At 37.7% G+C, this 20,384-nt stretch overlaps 1 protein-coding gene across 2 annotated transcripts in view; it reads right to left on the bottom strand.

The window, feature by feature from the left end:
* AGMO (alkylglycerol monooxygenase) overlaps positions 1-20,384 on the bottom strand; it is a 389,432-nt gene that overhangs the window by 240,038 nt on the left and 129,010 nt on the right. For both annotated transcript variants that reach the window (NM_001192973.2, XM_005205212.5), the window contains exon 4: positions 18,735-18,838. In NM_001192973.2, coding sequence (NP_001179902.1) covers positions 18,735-18,838 — 104 coding nt within the window. The remainder of the gene's footprint in view (positions 1-18,734; positions 18,839-20,384) is intronic.

Here is a 20,384-nt window from a genome sequence, read left to right on the forward strand (position 1 = left end):
GGAGAATACTCTTCAAAGTCCCTTGGACTGCAAGGAGATGCAAACAGTCCATCCTAAAGGAGATCAGTCCTGGGTGTTCACTGGAAGGACTGATGCTGAAGCTGAAACTCCAATACTTTGGCCACCTCATGCGAAATGTTGACTCATTGGAAAAGAAGACCCTGATGCTGGGAGGGATTGGGGGCAGGAGGAGAAAGGGACAACAGAGGATAAGATGGCTGTATAGTATCACTTACTCGATGGACATGAGTTTGGGTAAACTCCGAGAGTTGGTGATGGACAGGGAGGCCTGGCATGCTGCGATTTATGGGGTCGCAAAGAGTCAGACACCACTGAGTGACTGAACGGAACTGATGGGACCAGATGACATGATCTTAGTTTTCTGAATGTTGAGTTTTAAGTCAACTTTTTCACTCTCCTCTTTCACTTTCATCAAGAGGCTCTTTAGTTCCTCTTCACTTTCTGCCATAAGGGTGGTGTCATCTGCATATCTGAGGTTATTGGCATTTCTCCTGGCAATCTTTATTCCAGCTTGTGCTTCTTCCAGCCCAGCGTTTCTCATGATGTACTCTGCATATAAGTTAAATAAGCAGGGTGACAATATACAGCCTTGATGTACTCCTTTTCCTCTTTGGAACCAGTCTGTTGTTCCCTGTCCAGTTTTAACTGTTGCTTCCTGATCTGCCTACAGATTTCTCAAGAGGCAGGTCAGGTGGTCTGGTATTCCCATCTCTTTAAGATTTTTCCACAGTCTCTTTAACAATTTTCCAAGTGTTTCTACTTAGAAAGTCTATCTTTCTGACTTACTTCATTCTGTATAATAAGCTCTAGATTCATCTTCCTCATTACAACTGAGTCAAGTGAAGTAAGTCAGAAAGAGAAAGATAAATACTGTATATTAACATGTATATATAGAATCTAGAAATATGGTGCTGATGATCCCATATGCAGGGCAGCAAAGGAGACACAGATGTAAAGAACAGAATTTTGGACTCAGCGAGAGAAACAGAAGGCAGGATGCTTTGATAGAATAGCATTGAAACATATACATTACCATATGTAAAATAGATAACTAGTGCAAGTTTGATGTCTGAAGCAGGGCACACAAAGCTGGAGCTCTGTGACAACCTGGAGGGATGGGGAAGGGAGGGCAGTAGGGGGCAAGTTCAGGATGGCGGTGACATACGTATTCCTATGGCCAATTCATATTGATGTATGGCAAAACCCGTTACAATAGTGTAAAGTAATTATCCTCCAATTAAAATTAATTAATAAAAAATAAAACAGGAAAAAATTCTTTATCTTTAAGAAATCTAGGCCCACCTTTCTTTTCTTATTTCTGTGCTCTTAGCCATTTCCCCCTTTCCTCATTCCACCTTTTTATATATCCTATATTCTCACCATAATCATGCTGTGAAGGGTTGAGTTATGTCTCTTACAAAGGGAGATTTGGACATGGACATAAACAGAGGAAGAATTCCATGTGAAGAGGAAGGCAGAGATCAGAGTGATAACATCTACCATCCAAAGAATACCAAAAGCTGCCAGCAAACCACCAGAAGGAAACAACCTTGCTGATATTTTGATTTTCAATTTCTAGCCTCCAGAACTATGAAACAATGCATTTCAGTTGTTCCAAGTCACAGAGCTTTGGCTTCTTTGTTAGGGCAGTTCTAAGAAAATAATAAGCATACCATATATTGTACGCATATCCCCTAAATTTGCCATCCCCTAAATTTATCATTTACGTGCTACATCACTTCAGTTGTGTTTGACTCTCTGCAATCCCATAGACTGCAGCCCACCAGGCTCCTCTGTCCATGGGGATTCTCTAGGCAAGACTACTGGAGTGGGTTGCCATGCCCTCCTCCAGGGGATTTTCCCAACCCAGGGATTGAACCCAGTCTCTCATGTCTCCTGCATTGGCAGGCAAGTTTTTTACCATCAGTTCCACCTGGGAGGCCCCAACAACTTTGTACTTTCATGGACATTCTCCTTCCACATAATGTTCTACTTATAACCATATTCCTGGTAAAATTGTTATTCTTCTTACAGATTGGGCTCAAGCCTCAATTGTTTTGCCATGCTTCCCTTGACCCTCCATGGTTCTCAGAGCAGATATAACTGTCTACAGTCTCAACAACTTGTATTACCATGGTTGTAGGGTTGCTTCAATCCTTCAAAGGAAAAAAAAATCACCTTAAGAATAGAAGTATCTTACTTGTCTTCATATCCCTAACCTCTGCCACCATGAAGAATTCTACCAGTCAAAAGTGTATATGCAAAAAAAACCACGAGTGGATGCACTTCTCAAAACAACAACATGTAAAGGGAATTGAGTATTTTAGCCACTTGTACCTGTTTTTCTAAAGTGCCAGTAAGTTGATGCTGTTTTACATAGAGTACCTCACTATGACAGAGGCTTCCCTGGCAGCTCAGACTATAAAGAATCTACCTGCAATGCAGGAGACCTGGCCAGGAAGTTCCCCTGGAGAAGAACTGACACCCGACTCCAGTATTCTTCCCTGGGAAAGCCCATGGACAGAGGAGCCTGGCAGGCTACCCTCCATGGCATTAAAAAGAGTCAGACATAACTGAGTGACTGAGCACACATGTATGCTTTACTTTGACCCCCTTATTTATCCTTCATTATAAGGACTACAAATGACTATTGTAAAGAAAAGTGTCAAACGTCAAGGGAAATTTTTATTCTTACCCAATTTCAAAGCAAGTCAGTAAACAGCAAAATAGTTCCATTTTGCTGGTGTATGCTATACCCAAGGATCTGAAACAGGTCATGACACAAACTGGCAGAGGGCTTCATTTATTTAATATCTGGACACAAACTTTGCTTTAGTAGCTGTCTCTGAGTGGAGGTTGAAGGTAGTGAAGGAAGACCATGGAGTTCTGAGGCAAGGTCTTGAGAGAGGTTTTGTTTTTTCACTTCATGGGGGGCTCAAGGCATGCTTTCCTTCCATGACATAAGAGTTATGAGAATTTTATCCCCAGTGAATTTGACTGCATTACATCAAAGTTGTTAGTTTCTTGGGTCTATTTGTTCACATTTATCTTTATAGAACTCCAACTCCCCTCATATTGAAAAATAGTCTTTGCTTATGTAGTTTGGCAGGGAGTACATTGTAATAAAAAGATCTGAGATTTTGTCGAAAGTTTCTCTGCAGTTTTATGTGTAATATAAAAACAATATTATACATGTGAATCATACTTGATATAGTTCAAAGAATTTACACATTCATTATTTAAGGTGATCCTCAAATAACAATATGAGAAGGCAGAGCAAATATTAATTGCCTAATTTTATGTACAAAATCACTGAGATTCAAACATTACTTAATTGGTTCAGGGTGGCAAATCTAGCTAGTAATGTATCTAAGGCTGGGACCCAAACCTCTTTCTTCCTAGTGAAGTGTTCTCTTCTGTTTTCTAAATGAAATTAACATTTATTTTGAAATTACTATGCTCAAAAATAATATCATCAGTTCAGTTCAGTTCAGTCGCTCAGTCATGTCCGACTCTTTGCGACCCCATGAATTGCAGCATGCCAGGCCTCCTTGTCTATCACCAACTCCCGGAGTTCACCCAGACCCACGTCCATCAAGTCAGTGATGCCATCCAGCCATCTCATCCTCTGTCGTCCCCTTCTCCTCCTGCCCCCAATCCCTCCCAGCATCAGAGTCTTTTCCAATGAGTCAACTCTTTGCATGAGGTGGCCAAAGTACTGGAGTTTCAGCTTTAGCATCAGTCCTTCCAAAGAAATCCCAGGGCTTATCTCCTTCAGAATGGACTGGTTGGATCTCCTTGCAGTCCAAGGGACTCTCAAGAGTCTTCTCCAACACTACAGTTCAAAAGCATCAATTCTTCAGTGCTCAGCCTTCTTCACAATCCAACTCTCACATCCATACATGACCACAGGAAAAACCATAGCTTTGACTAGATGAACCTTTGTTGGTATTAGCATATTCTCTAACTTACAATGGTTTTCACAAATTGATGTTATAACTATATGTCTTTCCTTTGATGCTAGTTAAAATTTACTTCTTTTTAGAGTTTTTAATGTGCTCTAAACATATTTAACTAATTCTTATAATATTGGTAATATTAATCCAAAAACAAGTACCTCTGAGAAATACTACAGAACCTAAAAAGAAATTACGTAACCCAGTCATTCAAATTAAGTGTTTATCACTTTTACTAAGCTTTTAAAAGAAATACTCAGCTTATTGAAATGTGGATAGCTTACTGCTTCCCATTTAATAGCTTCATATGTTATGTAAATATGTTAAAATATCTTTTATTCCAAAAAATAATAACTTACTTACCCTGTACTAAGTTTTTGAGAATCTATCTATTAGAACACAAACATTTAAATGAATGACAGGCTTAAATTATTTCACACAATGGCCTTTTCATTTCGACAACTTAAAACTTTCACTTCCTTCATTCATGTTATATGCATTTATTAAGCACTGACTGCATTGGGCACTTTATATATGCTAGTATAACAGAAGTGAAAAAATAGAAGTAGATTCATTTCCTTTAAAGTATATATCCTGGTGTGAAAGTCAACAATGCAAATGATAAGTATTTATAATAGAGATATACAAGGCTGGTAGCTCAGTTGGTAAAGAATCTGCCTGCAATGCAATAGACCTCAGAGTTGGTAAAGAATCTGCCTGCAATGCAGGATATCTTGGTTAGATTCCTGGGAATCTAACAGGAAGCTTCCCTGGAGAAGAGATAGGCTACTCATTCCAGTAGTAAAGAGACGGTAAAGTATCTGCCTGCAATGCAGGAGAACTGGGTTTGATCCCTGGGTTGGGAAGATCCCCTGGAGGTGAGCATGGCAACCCACTCCAACATTCTTGCCTGGAGAATCCCATGGGTAGAGGAGCCTGGCGAGCTAAAGTCCATGGGATCGTAAAGAGTCGGACACAATTGAATGACTAACCATAAGCATACAGGACAAAAAGAAAAGCGACCTGGGGAAAGCTATGTAGAAAGGAATTGAATCTTGAAGGAGATAATAATCAAAGGTAAATAAGAAATAACTTTCTAGGCAGAGATACATGCAAGTCAATAAAATACCAGGGGATTATGTCACAACAGATTTAGAGAATTGAAAACTAATTGTTCAGCTGGACATAGAGTGACAATGGGAGAGGGATGAAGATGAGCTCAGAAAGACAGGTTGGATCAGGTTTAGACCAGCTCTGCCTTTGATAAGGACTCTATAATGTTCCTTTCTAACAACTATAAAGGAGTTTAGTTTGTTCTGAGCAGGCATATTGGAAAGGTAACAGTGAGTGATGGATTGAGGGATTAAGAATGGAAACATGGTTACTTTAGCGCTAGTGCACATGAAGTCACATCATTGGTATCTGACTCTTAGCGACCCTGTGGACTGTAGCCTGCCAGGTTCTTCTGTCCATGGGATTCTCTAGGCAAGAATACTGAAGTGTGGATTGCCGTGCCTTCTTCCAGGGGATCTTCTTGACCCAGGAATCAAACCCATTTCTCTTAGGTTTCCTGCATTGGCTTGCAGGTTCTTTATCACTGAGCCACCTGGGAAGCCTGGTTACTATAGAATAACATCTGATTTAAAATAGCATGGAGGACAACCTCAGAGACCTCTGGGACAATGTTAAACGCCCCAACGCTGGAATCATAGGAGTCCCAGAAAAAGAAGACAAAAAGAAAGGCCATGAGAAAATACTTGAGGAGGTAATGATTGAAAACTTCCCTAGAATGCCATCCAAGTCCAAGAAACCCAGAGAGTCCCAAACAGGATAAATCCAAGGCAAAAAAACCCTAAGAAACATATTAATCAAATTAACAAGGTCAAACACAAAGAACAAATATTAAAAGCAGCAAGGGAAAAACAACAAATAACACACAAAGGGATCTCCATAAGGGTAACAGCTGATCTTTCAATAGAAATTCTTCAAGCCAGAAGGGAATGGCAGGACATACTTAAAGTAATGAAAGAGAAAACCCTACAACACAGATTACTGTACCCAGCAAGAATCTCATTCAAATATTAAAAAGAAATCAAAAGTTTTACAGACAAGCAAAAGCTCAGAGAATTCAGCACCACCAAACCAGCTCTTCAACAAATGCCAAAGGATCATCTCTAGACAGGAAACACAGAAAAGGTTTATAAACTCGAACCCAAAACAACAAAGTAAATACCAATGGGATCATATTTATCAATAATTACCTTAAATGTAAATGGGTTGAATGACTCAACCAAAGGACAAAGACTGGCTGAATGGATACAAAAACAAGACCCCTATATATGCTCCCTACAAGAGACACACCTCAAACCTAGGGACACATACAGACTGAAAGTGAAGGGCTGGAGAAAGATACTTCACACAAATGGAGACCAAAAGAAAGCAGGAGCAGCAATACTCATATCAGATAAAATAGACTTTGAAATAAAGGCCGTGAAAAGAGACAAAGACAGACACTACATAATGATCAAAGGATCAATCCAAGAAGAAGACATCACAATTATAAACATATACGCACCCAACGTAGGAGCACTGCAATACGTAGGGCAAATGCTAACAAATATGAAAGGGGAAATTAACAGTAACACAATAATAGAGGGAGATGTTAATACCCCACTCACACCTATGGATAGATCAACTAAACAGAAAATTAGCAAGGAAACACAAACTTTAAATGATACAATGGACCAGTCAGACATAATTTATATTTATAGGATATTTCACCCTAAAACAATGAATTTCACCTCTTTTTCAAGTGCACATGGAACCTTCCCCAGGTTAGATCACATCCTGGGCCATAAATCTATCCTTGGTAAATTCAAAAAAACTGAAATCATCTCAAGCATCTTTTCTGATCACATGTGGTAAGATTAGATGTCAACTACAGGAAAAAAAAAAAAACTATTAAAAATACAAACATATGGAAGCTAAACAACACGCTTCTGAATAACCAGCAAATCACAAAAGAAATAAAAAAAGAAATCAAAATATGTATAGAAACATATGAAAATGCAACAACCCAAAACCTATGGGATTCAGTAAAAGCAGCACTAAGGGGAAGGTTCATAGCAATACAAGCCGATCTCAAGAAACAGGAGAGAAATCAAATAAATAACCTAACTCTACACCTAAAGCAACTAGAAAAGGAAGAAACGAAGAACCCCAGGGTTAGTAGAAGGAAAGAAATCATAAAAATTAGGGCAGAAATAAGTGCAAAGGAAACAAAAGAGACCATAGCAAAAATCAACAAAACAAAAAGCTGGTGGCTCTTTGAGAAGATAAATAAAATAGACAAACCATTAGCTATATTCATCAAGAAAAAATGGGAGAAGAATCAAATCAACAAAATTAGAAATGAAAATGCAGAAATCACAACAGACAACACAGAAATACAAAGGATCATAAGGGACTACTATCAGCAACTATATGCCAATAAAATGGACAACTTGGAAGAAATGGAAAAATTCTTAGAAGAGTATAACTTTCCAAAACTGAACCAAGAAGAAATAGAAAATCTTAACAGACCCATCACAAGCATAGAAATTGAAACCGTAATTAGAAATCTTCCAACAAACAAAATCCCAGGACCAGATGGCTTCACAGGTGAATTCTACCAAAAATTTAGAGAAGAGCTAACACCTATCCTACTCAAACTCTTCCAGAAAATTGCAGAGGAAGGTAAACTTCCAAACTCATTCTCTGAGGCCACCATCATCCTAATACCAAAACCAGACAAAGATGTCACAAAAAAGGAAAACTACAGGCCAATATCACTGATGAACATAGATGCAAAAATCCTCAACAAACTTCTAGCAAACAGAATCCAACAATATATTAAAAAGATCATACATCATGACCAAGTGGGCTTTATCCCAGGGATGCAAGGATTCGTCAATATCCACAAAATCAATCAACGTAATATACCACATTAGCAAATTGAAAGATAAAGACCATATGATTCTCTCAATATATGCAGAGAAAGCCTTTGACAAAATTCAACATCCATTAATGATAAAAAAAAAAACCCTCCAGAAAGCAGGCATAGAAGGAACATACCTCAACATAATAAAAGCCATATATGATAAACCCACAGCAAACATTATCCTCAATTGTGAAAAATTGAAAGCATTTCCCCTAAAGTCAGGAACAAGACAATGGTGCCCACTCTCACCACTACTATTTAACATAGTTTTGAAAGTTTTGGCCACAGCAATCAGAGCAGAAAAAGAAATAAAAGGAATACAAATTGGAAAAGAAGAAGTAAAAATCTCACTGTTGCAAATAACATGATCCTCTACATAGAAAACCCAAAAGACTTCACCAGAAAATTACTAAAGCTAATCAATGAATACAGTAAAGTTGCAGGATATAAAATTAACACAGAAATCCTTTGCATTCCTGTACACTAACAATGAGAAAACAGAAAAAGAAATTAAGGGAACAATTCCATTCACATTGCAACGAAAAGAATAAAATACTTAGGAATAAATCTACCTAAATAAACAAAAGACCTATATATAGAAAACTATAAAACACTGCTGAAAGAAATCAAAGACGACACAAATAGATGGAGAAATATAGCATGTTCATGGATCAGAAGAATCAATATAGTGAAAATGAGTACACTACCCAAAGCAATCAATAGATTTAATGCAATCCCTATCAAGCTGCCAATGGTATTTTTCAGAGAATTAGAACAAATAATTTCACAATTTTATGGAATTACAAAAAAACCTCAAATAGCTAAAGCAATCTGAAGGAAGAAGAATGGAACTGGAGGGATCAACCTGCCTGAGTTCAGGCTATACAACATCAAGCAACAGTCATCAAGACAGTATGGTACTGGCACAAAGACAGAAATGTAAATCACTGGAACAAAATAGAAAACCCAGAGATAAATCCACACACCTATGTACACCTTATCTTTGACAAAGGAGGCAAAAATATACAATTCTTGGAGAAAAGACAATCTCTTTAACAAGTGGTGCTGGGAAAACTGGTCAACCACATGTAAAAGAATGAAAGTAGAATGCTTTCTAACAGCATACACAAAAATAAACTCAAAATGGATTAAAGGTTTAAATGTAAGACCAGAAACTATAAAACTAGAGGAAAACATAGGCAAAACACTCTCTGACATAAATCATAGCAGGATTCTCTATGATCCACCTCCAGGAGTAATGAAAAAGAAGCAAAAATAAACAAGTGGGACCTAATTAAACTTAAAAGCTTTTTCACAACAAAGGAAACTATAAGCAAGCTGAAAAGACAGCCTTCAGAATGGGAGAAAATAATAGCAAATGAAGCAACTGACAAACAACTAATATCAAAAATATACAAGCAACTCCTGCAGCTCAATTCCAGAAAAATATGCGACCCAATCAAAAAATGGGCCAAAGAACTAGACAGACATTTCTCCAAAGAAGACATACAGATGGCTAACAAACACATGAAAAGATGTTCAACATCACTCATTATCAGAGAAATGCAAATCAAAACCACAGTGAGGTACCATCTCATGCTGGTCAGAATGGCTGCTGTCAAAAAATCTACAAACAATAAATGCTGGAGAGGGTGCAGAGGAAAAGGAAACCTCTTACACTGTTGGTGGGAATGCAAACTAGTACAGCCACTATAGAGAACACTGGAGATTCCTTAAAAAACTGGAAATAGAACTGCCATACGACCCAGCAGTCCCACTGCTGGGCATACACACCGAGGAAACCAAAATTGAAAGAGACATGTGTAACCCCAATGTTTATCACAGCACTGTTTAAAATAGCCAGGACATGGAAGCAACCTAGATGTCCATTTGCAGATGAACGGATAAGAAAGCCATGGTACATATACACAATGGAATATTACTCAGCTATTAAAAAGAATGCATTTGAAGAAGTTCTAATGAGGTGGATGAAGCTGGAGCCTATTATACTGAAGTAAGCCAGAAAGAAAAACACCAATACAGTATATTAACATATATATATATATATATATATATATATATGGAATTTTGAAAGATGGTAACGATGACCCTATATGCAGGACAGCAAAAGAGACACAGATGTAAAGAACAGATTGTTGGACTCTGTGGAAGAAGGCGAGGGTGGGATGATTTGAGAGAATAGCATTGAAACATGAATATTATCATATTTGAAATAGATCACCAGTCCAGGTTCGATGCATGAGGCAGGGTGCTCAGGGCTAGTGTACTGAGATGACCTTGAGGGATGGGATTGGGAGGGAGATGAGAGGGAGGGTCAGGATGGGGAATGCATGTACACCCATGGCTGATTCATGTGAATGTATGGCAAAAACCACCACAATATTGTAAATTAATTAACTTCCAATTAAAATAAAATAGCATGGCTGAATCAGTGCTCTTCATCATATTCTAGGGGGTCCTAGGAATCAATGACTATTGGTAATGACTAGGTCTAAGTTGCTTTTTTCTTGAGTCAGTATATGATCTATCATGGCCCTGAGTTTGAAAATGTAGGTATAGAAATGTGGTTCTATCTTTTTATAAACTATTTGTTTTATAATAGTTTTATGCTTGCCAAAGGGTTGCAAAGATAGGAAGTTGCCACATATTCTCACACCAATCTTTCTATTGTTAATATATTACTAAACTGCATCTAAACAATTAAGGAACTGACAGCCATTCATTACTTCTAACTAAACTCCACACCTTATTTAAGCTTCACTAGTTCTGTTTCTCCCCACTAATGTGCTTTTTCTACTTTAGGATCCATCTAAGATAAAACATTACATTTAGTTTTTATCTTATAGCCTCCTCTGATCTGTGATTGTTTCTCAGACATTCTTTGTGCTTCATAACCTTTACACTTTCAAATATTGGCTAGGTATTTTTGTAGAATGTCACTCAATTTGAGATTGACACATGTCTTTTCTTATGGTTAGACTGGGATTATGGGCTTTGGTGACAGAGACCATGGGGGTAAATACTCATTCCCCTGTATCTTGTCATAGGGTACATGCTGTCACCAGAATATATTTCTTATCACATCTTATCAAATGGTACCTGCTACTAAGATGTCACTGCTGTTAACTTTGATCTTTGATTGATTGCTAAGTTTCTCCACTGTAAAATTAAATTCCCACCCCAAATTTTGTCCCCTTTCCATACTCTACTCTTTGTAAAGGTGTTTATAAAGTAGAGCCCAGGGACTTCCTGGGTAATCCAGTGATTAGGACTCTGTACTCCCACTGCAGCAGGGACAGTTTCCATCCCTGGTTGTGGAACTAAGATCCCACATGCTGTACACCACAGCATAAAAATAAATATATAAATAGAGTGAAGTCCAAGCATAAAAGGGGTAAATTGGGCATTAATCCCAGTTTCCTGGAAGGGGGCATTATCTACAGATATCATTTCAAATTCTTTAGGGTATTTCATTTTCTGTTTGTTTGTTCCTATTTATTTATGTATTCAATCATTGATCTATGTCATTGTGGACTGATTTCAAATGTATTTGAAATATAGGGGCTTCCCTGGTGGCTCAGATGGTAAAGAATCTGTCTACAATGCAGGAGACACAGGTTTGATCCCGAGTTGGGAAGATCCCCTGGAGGAGAACATGGCAACCCACTCCAGTATTCTTGCCTGGAAAATCCCATGAACAGAGGAGTCTGGTGGGCTACAGTCCATGGGGTCACAAAAAGTCAGATATAACTGACCAACAGATACCTTCACTTTCACATGTCAGTACAGACTGATTTCAAATGTATTTATTTTTTACTTTGGATTATGACTTCACACTATGCTATGTATTAAACTGTTTCGCATTATGGCCATTGGGCGCTCCTTCAAGTTGGCTCCTGTATCCCCCTGACTGATCCCATTCTTTTACTTTTTGAGCACTTCTAAAACTAAGTTTTCAATATAAAGCTGTAGCTTTCAGATTATTTTATTTGTAAACTGGGAATTAAATGAGATGTTAATCCTGACCCTAGTACATATTACACAATATTCATGAGTCTAGACACATTTTACTATTTGCAAAGTGAAGAGACTATCATATTTAAGGCATTATATTAAGATATATAATAAAAGACTGAATAGCAAGTAAAACCATGTATTTAATTACATAACAAATAAGCCTCACTTAAACTGCAGAAGGGGTAACATAGGGATAGGGAATTAATAGGTATAAACTATAATGTACAAAATAAACTACACAGATATATTCTACAATACAGGAAATATAGCCAATATTTTATAGCAACTATAAATTGATTATAACTTTTAAAATTGTGAATCACTATTTTGTATACTTGTAACATATTATATTGTTTTATACTTAATAAAAAATGAATCAATAATTTGAGGGAGGGAAAGGTACTCCACTAATTGTAGCTCTTTGGGGATGAGTAATGTTAAATTAGCCAAAACTGGGTTTTAAAAATGCAAAAAGTATGTTATAGATTCTTGAATTTTCAATTCTCATCTTAAACTACTTTAAATGACAGGCCTACCACCCTAATTTTCATAGTAATATGAAAGAAAATACGCTGAGCTTAATCTTGCCTTTCACTTCACAAATCAGTTTCTTATGTGCTCTAAAAGACCTTGTTACCTTAGTATCTACCAAATTATATGCCTTATGTAGCTGTGTCAATGGAGACAATCCAAAAAAAGACTCAAAGAAAATGAAGAGAGCTGACAGCTCTTTTTGATTTTAATGTGTAGAAAGACCTATCGTAGAGTGACAACCATCACAGACCATCTAAGTTATCTTCAAACACACCTACAAATATTAACCAAGAATCCAGGCTGATTTACAGTCCCTTCCTTTCATGTCTCATACTGCACATCCTTTCTTCCTCCCCGTCTCCACCCCAGATTAGCAGCTTGTGATGCATTCCCAATGCTAGTTTATTTATTCAGCATATTTTCTGTGTCTGTAGCAAAGTGATATGAGGTTATAAAGGGAATATAGTCTGGCAATAAATAAATGTGAACCTGCATTTCACTTAGATTTTCAATAATCTGTATTTTTGGATGTTTTAGCTTAACAGGAGAAAGGACACAAGCTAAGCCAGGATAAAGATGGGAGTCAGATGCCTGAATTCAAATTCCAAATGACAGTGTTCAATATTGTATGATACAGTGGGCTCCCCTGAGATTCATTCTGAGGCTATAAAAAATGGATTATTTAAATATATGTATTATGTTTAAATATAATATATTTAAATAGATGATTTAAATATAAATCTCCCAGGTTTCTTCTGCTTCTGAAATCTATGATGCTCAGATAAAAATTTTCCTCTGACAATCGCTCAGGTAATTAACTCACTAACAACATGTTTCCCTGGGGCAACTGCCAACACAGCTACATCATTTCTTGGAGCCTTTCTCCTCCAAAATGCAAATACTGGAGATTTGAGCTATCATTATGTAAAGAGTAATATATACATCAAGAGAGAATAAATATCTTTGAAGTTAGTATTTTAATCAGTCATATATTCAGCCTATTTTGTACAGGTTAATAGAAGTTTGCATTAATGCAGCTATTCCCTAAGAAGGGAGGGTGGACACTATTTCCCTCCCTAGTCAAAGGCCTGTCCTTCCCTCCATTCACTGAAGCCCTGAACAACTCTTGAGCTATATACAGCTGGGTAAGAGAGAGTATTTTCTTCTACATTTAACCATCTAGAGTTCCAGAACAAGTTATAGAAGATACGAGAAGGGAATTACCTATTTATCTTTTTCATGTATATTGCTTAGAGCTGTGTTATAGATGGAATTATTTCTCTATAAAGTCCATGTGTTGAAATTCTATTCCCTAAATACCTCAGAATGTGACCTTATTTGGAAATAGGATCACTGCAGATGTGATTAGTTAAGAGGTCCTCATAATGGAGTAGGGTGAGCTCCTAATCGAGTATGACTAGTATCCTTATTAAAAAAAGAGAAATTTGAACCCAGATGCAGGGAGACCCCCATGTGAAATCAGACCGCCATGATTTCCCCAAGATTGGGGAACCTAGGAGAAAGGAGTGGAATGGCCTCTCCCCTAGGAGCTGACCCTGCCAACACTGGTTTTAAACTTCTGGCCTCCAGAATGGTGGGACAGTAGAATTCTGCTGTTCTAAATCACCCAGTTTGTGGTACTTGGTTACAACAGGCTTAAGAAATTATAGGCTATAACATAGGTGCACTGCTGTGGGGAGGAGGGGGTTGATTTCTTTCAATATCCATTTCAGGACACGTATTAGTACCATCACTGGTTTATCCATTTGTATGGCCTATGCATCTGTCTGGGTCAGAACACATGCCAGTATATCTTTCTACGGATTATGTGAGGCATCTGATTACAAATATGGGGCTTTGTCACTTACTAGCTGTGTAATTAACCTCACTGATCTAAAGGTCTTGATAATAGTAATACTTGATCTAGTATAGCATGGGGCCTATTTGTGAGGATCAAAGGAGATGACAAAAGTGAAAGGCGATACACAGGCACACAGAGAGGATTCAGAGTAGAGGTCAAGATCGTTGCAGCCAGGGTGAATGAGTTCAAATTCTACTCTACCCTTTACTAGTTTTGAGACTGAACTGTGGAGTCAGATATAATTTTGAAATGAGAGCTATAATAGTACCCGTGCCAGAAAGATCAAACAAATTAATATATAATGAGGTCTTAGAAGATTGCCTGGCACATAGAAAATATTCAATAAACGCTGTCTATCATGCAAGCTATCAAGAACCATACAAATATTAGATCATTATAATTTATAGTTAGTAAAAGCTATTGATGAATACCCTTGTACATTGATAATTTTGACATTCCAGCTCAAGGTGCATTTGTAGCAGTATTTTAGACAGCTATTAATGCAAGAGTTAAAGACTGAATCACAGATGTCTGGTAGCAGGTAGAACAGGTTTGTCCAGTGACTCAAAAGAACCTTAGAACTAGAGGCAATTTCTGATATTCATTAGTCTTGTCATTTCCTTGTTTCAAAATATTTTGGAGCCAAATTTTCTGTTGAGCATTATACTAACTGCTTTAATATGTAAATAAAAAGCAAAAGATTTACTTGGATTTTACTTCAGCATGCACAATTGGGAATTGATTTTTTAACAACTGTTTTTTAAAGTTTCTAATGAAATCTTTGCGTATATTTGAATTGAGATGCACTGTCAGTATATCATGCTCCTTGTCCTTGTTGTTGTTCAGTTGCTAGATCATGTAAGACTCCCTGTGCCCCTGTGGACTGCAGCACACCAGGCTTCCCTATCCATCACCAACTCCTGGAGCTTGCTCAAACTCATGTCCATTGACTTGGTGATTCCATCCAACCACCTCATCCTCTGTTGCCCTCTTCTTCTCCTGCTTTCAATCTTTCCCAGCATCAGGGTCTTTTCCAATGAGCTGGCTATTTACATCAGGTGGCCAAAATATTGGAGTTTCAGCTTCAGCATCAGTCCTTCCGATATTGATTTCCTTTAGGATTAACTAGACTTCCCTGGTGACTCAGACGGTAAAGTGTCTTCCTACAACGCGGAAGACCGGGGTTCAATCCCTGGGTTGGGAAGATCTCCTGGAGAAGGAAATGGCAATCCACTCCAGTATTCTTGCTTGGAAAATCCCATGGATGGAGGAGCCTGGTAGGCTACAGTGCATGGGGTCGCAAAGAGTCAGACACGACTGAGTGACTTCATTTTTAGGATTAACTGGTTTGATCTTCTTGCAATCTAAGGGACTCTCAAGAGTCTTCTCCAGCATCACAATTCAAAAGAGTCAGTTCTATGGTGCTCAGTCTTCTTTATGATCCAACTCTCACATCCATACATGCTGGAAAAACCATAAGTTTGACTATATGGACCTTTGTTGGTAAAGTGATGTCTCTCTTTTTAATAGGCTGGCTAGGTTTGTCATAGCTTCCCTTACAAGGAGCAAGCATCTTTCAATTTCATGGCTTCAGTCATTGTCCACAGTGATTTTGGAGCCCAAGAAAAGAAAATCTCTCATTACTTCCACTTTTGTCCCATCTATTTCTCATAAAGTGATGGGACAGGATGCTATGATCTTAGTTTTTTGAATGTTGAGTTTTAGGCCAGCTTTTTAACTCTTGTCTTTTACTCTCATCAAGAGGCTCTTTAGTTCCTCTTCATTTTCTGCTATTAGAGTGGTATCATCTGTGTATATGAGGTTGTTGATATTTTTCCCAGCAATCTTGATTCCAGCTTGTAATTCATCCAGCCCTGCCTTTTGCCAGATGTACTCTGCATACAGTTAAATAAACAGGAAGACAATATACAACCTTGTCATATTCCTTTCCAAAGTTTAAACCAGTCAGGTGTTCATGCAAGAGTCTAACTGTTCCTTCTTGACCTGCATTCAGGTTTCTCAGGAGACAGGGAGAGTGGTCTGGTATTTCCTTCTCCTTAAGAATTTCCCACTAATTGTTGTGATCCACTAAGTTAAAGGCTTTCACGTAATCAGTGAAGGAAAAGCAGATGTTTTTCTGGAATTCCCTTGCTTTCTCTATGATTGAGTGAATGTTGGCAATTTGATCTCTGGCTCCTCTGCCTTTTCTAAATTGAGCTTGAACATCTGGATGTTTTTGGTTCACATACAGCTGAAAGCCTAGCTTGAAGGATTTTGAACATAACTTTACTAGCATGTGAAATGAGCACAACTGCAGCATAGTTTGAACATTCTTTGGCATTGCCCTTCTTTGGGATGGGAATGAAAACTGACCTATTCCAATCCTGTGGTCACTGCTGAGTTTTCCAAATTTGCTGGCATATTGGCATATTGAGTGCAGCACTCTAACATCATCCTTGAGGATTTGAAATAGCTCTGCTGGAATTCCATCACCTCCACTAATTTGTTCATAATGATGCTTTCTAAAGTCCACTTGACTTCACACTCCAGGGTATCTGGCTCTAGATAAGTGACCACACCATCATTGTTATCCTGGTCATTAAGACCTTTTTGGTATAGTTCTTCTGTGTATTCTTGCCACCTGTTCTTAATCTCTTCTGCTTCTGTTAGTTCCTTACCATTTCTGTCCCTTATTGTGCCCATCCTTGCATGAAATGTACCCTTGATATCTCCATTTTTCTTGTAGAAATCTCTAGTCTTTCCCATTCTACTGTTTTCCTCTATTTCTTTGCATTGTTCATTTAAAAAAGCCTTCTTATCTCCCCTTGCTGTTCTCTGTAACTCTGCATTCTGTTGGATATATTTCTCCTTTTCCCCCTTACGTTTTGCTTCTCTTCTTTTCTCAGCTATATGTAAAGCCTCCTCAAACAACCACTTTGTTTTCTTGCATTTCTTTTTCTCTGGAATGGTTTTGGTCACTGACTCATGTACAACATTATGAACCTCTTCCATAGTTTTTCAGGCACTCTGTCTACCAGATCTAAACCCTTGAATCTACTCATCACCTCCACTGTATAATCAAGAGGGATTTGATTTAGGTCATACCTGAATGGTCTAGTGGTTTTCCCCACTTTCTTCAATTTAATTCTGAATTTTGCAATAAGGAGCTCATGATCTGAGCCATAGACAGCTCCAAGTCTTGTTTTTGCTGACTGTATAGAGCTTCTCCAGCTTCAGCTGCAAAGAATATAATCAGTTTGATTTCAGTATTGCCCATCTGGTGATGTCCATATATAGAGTTGTCTCTTTTGTTGTTGGACAAGGGCGTTTGCTATGACCAGTGGGTTCTCTTGGCAAAACTCTGTTAGCATTTTCCCTGCTTCATTTTGTACTCCAAGGCCAAACTTGCCTGTTACTCCAAGTATCCTGATTTCCTACTTTTGCATTCCAATCCCCTAAGATGAAAAGGACATCTTTTTTGGTGTTAGATCTAGAAGGTCTTATAGGTCTTCATAGAACTAGTCAACTTCAGCTTTTTCACCATCAGTGGTTGGGGAATAGATAGATTATTGTGTTGTTGAATGGTTTGCATTGGAAGTGAACCAAGATCATTCTGTTGTTTTCAAGATTGCACCGAAGTACTGCATTTCGGACTCTTCTGTCTACTATTAGGGCTACTCCATTTCTTCTAAGGGATTCTTGTCCACCTTAGCAGATATAATGGTCATTTGAATTAAATTTGCCCATTCCCATTCATTTTAGTTCAGTGATTCCTAAGATGTCAATGTTCACTCTTTTCATCTCCTTCTTGACCACTTCCAATTTACCTTGATTCATGGACCTAACATTCCAGGTTCCTATGCAATATTGTTCTTTACAGCATCATTATACTTTCACCACCAGACACATCCACAACTGAGTATTGTTTCCACTTTGGCCCAGTTGCTTCATTCCTTCTGGAGCTACTAGTACTCTATTACTAATTGTTACTAATTAGTACTATCGCATCGGACACGACTGAAGTGACTTAGCAGCAGCAGCAGCAGTACTATTGCTATTAGCTTCTTTGCTGTCAGTAAATAAGGATTAGCCAGACACTTTCTCACCTTTCCAAACACCTCAGAGTTTTGGGCTGTCAAAAAAAAGAGTACCTTTGGACAATACCACTTGCTTCTTATGTGTCTGGCTTCACAGAGGAGAAGAAACACTTCAGTCTCTGGCCTTATAGAGGAGAAAGAAGTGTTTTAGCAAAACACCTTCCATTCATTTACTCAGCATAAGAAATAGGAACAGCTGTGACTGAATGAAATTATATTATCACATGAATTCAGTTTTGTAAACTTACCCAGGAAGTGTAAATTTGGAGGACGGATTGTCTCAGTGCTGTGGATAAGTTATAGCCTTCAGAACTGTGATGTGTTTGGTGACCAGCCCACATAATGTTAACCTCTGCAAAACACATAATTTGAAATGAGCCATGAGAATAAGAACAAAGCAATTTCCATTTTCAGTTGTGTGTGCTGCTCTATTGAACGAGAAATAAAAGTCTGGAATATCTCTGGAAAAGCAGGCCAATATAATTAAAATGAGCTGCCTTGAATCATTTTTGGAAGCAGAGAGGAAATGAATTATCAACAAAACTGAAACATAGCCAATAAATATATATAGTGTATATGATATAATTAAATGCCTCCAGCAAACTGAAATGACTTCCAAAATTTACACTTTGCTAACATATTACAATATAACAGATCATAAAATCTAACTTGTAATGTTCGAACAAAACAGTTAATGCACTGCGATAATTTTTCAGCATGTGTTAACTTATTTCTAATTAAAGAAGAATACTCTGATGGGAGAAATGGTGTATAAATTTAAAAATGAAATATTATACCATTTTCTTCTCTAATGGCTTTTTAATAAATGTCAAAATCTGTCTATTGGAGTAAGAGACAATGGAGAATAATATGTGGCCATAAGATTTAATGTTTCAGTTTCATTTATAGATATATATATTAGTAACTAATAGTTACATATATTTCTTCCCATATCTCACCAACACTAACATTTCTAAAACTGTCCCACATAACTGCTGTTTATCCTCAAAAAAAAAAGGAAACTGTTAATTTTCATTAAGCATTATTCAAATTGCCCTCATACTGTCTTGAAATTCATATGAACCCAAAAGTTGTCTGTTTTTTCTGCAGCAACATGCCTCTCTAATGACCATCTGAATGTATAGAATTTAAAAAACAAGCCCATATTTTTCATTCTGCCCTCATTATTTCATTTTCTACCAGAATTACATATATTCTATATTATTAGAAGAAAGTATGTTCTTAGCTAAATAATTTAAATTTTGTCCTTTGCTACAAATATAGAAGATAGAATTAACCATATGATATGACAGTTATCCCTGCTGGTATATATTGAAAATTAAAAAAAAAAAAATAGGTTTGGATGCATGGGAATTTAACAGTGAACCTAAGAGTGGCAACTTAGACCAACCTAGATGGCATATTCAAAAGCAGAGACATTACTTTGCCAACAAAGGTCTGTCTAGTCAAGGCTATGGTTTTTCCTGTGGTCATGTATGGATGTGAGAGTTGGACTGTGAAGAAAGCTGAGCGCTGACGAATTGATGCTTTTGAACTGTGGTGTTGGAGAAGACTCTTGAGAGGCCTTTGGACTGCAAGGAGATCCAACCAGTCCATCCTGAAGAAAATCAGTCCTGAATATTCACTGAAGGACTGATGCTGAAGCTGAAACTCCAATACTTTGGCCACCTGATGCGAAGAACTGACTCATTTGAAAAGACCCTGATTCTGGGAAAGATTGAGGGCAGGAGGAGAAGGGGACGACAGAAGATGAGATGGTTGGATGGCATCACCAACTCAATGGACATGGGTTTGGGTGGACTCCAGGAGTTGATGATGGACAGGGAGGCCTGGTGTGCTTCAATTCATGGGGTCGCAAAGAGTCGGACACAACTGAG

Source organism: Bos taurus, chromosome 4 (assembly GCF_002263795.3).
Source record: "Bos taurus isolate L1 Dominette 01449 registration number 42190680 breed Hereford chromosome 4, ARS-UCD2.0, whole genome shotgun sequence".
NCBI lineage: Eukaryota > Metazoa > Chordata > Mammalia > Artiodactyla > Bovidae > Bos > Bos taurus.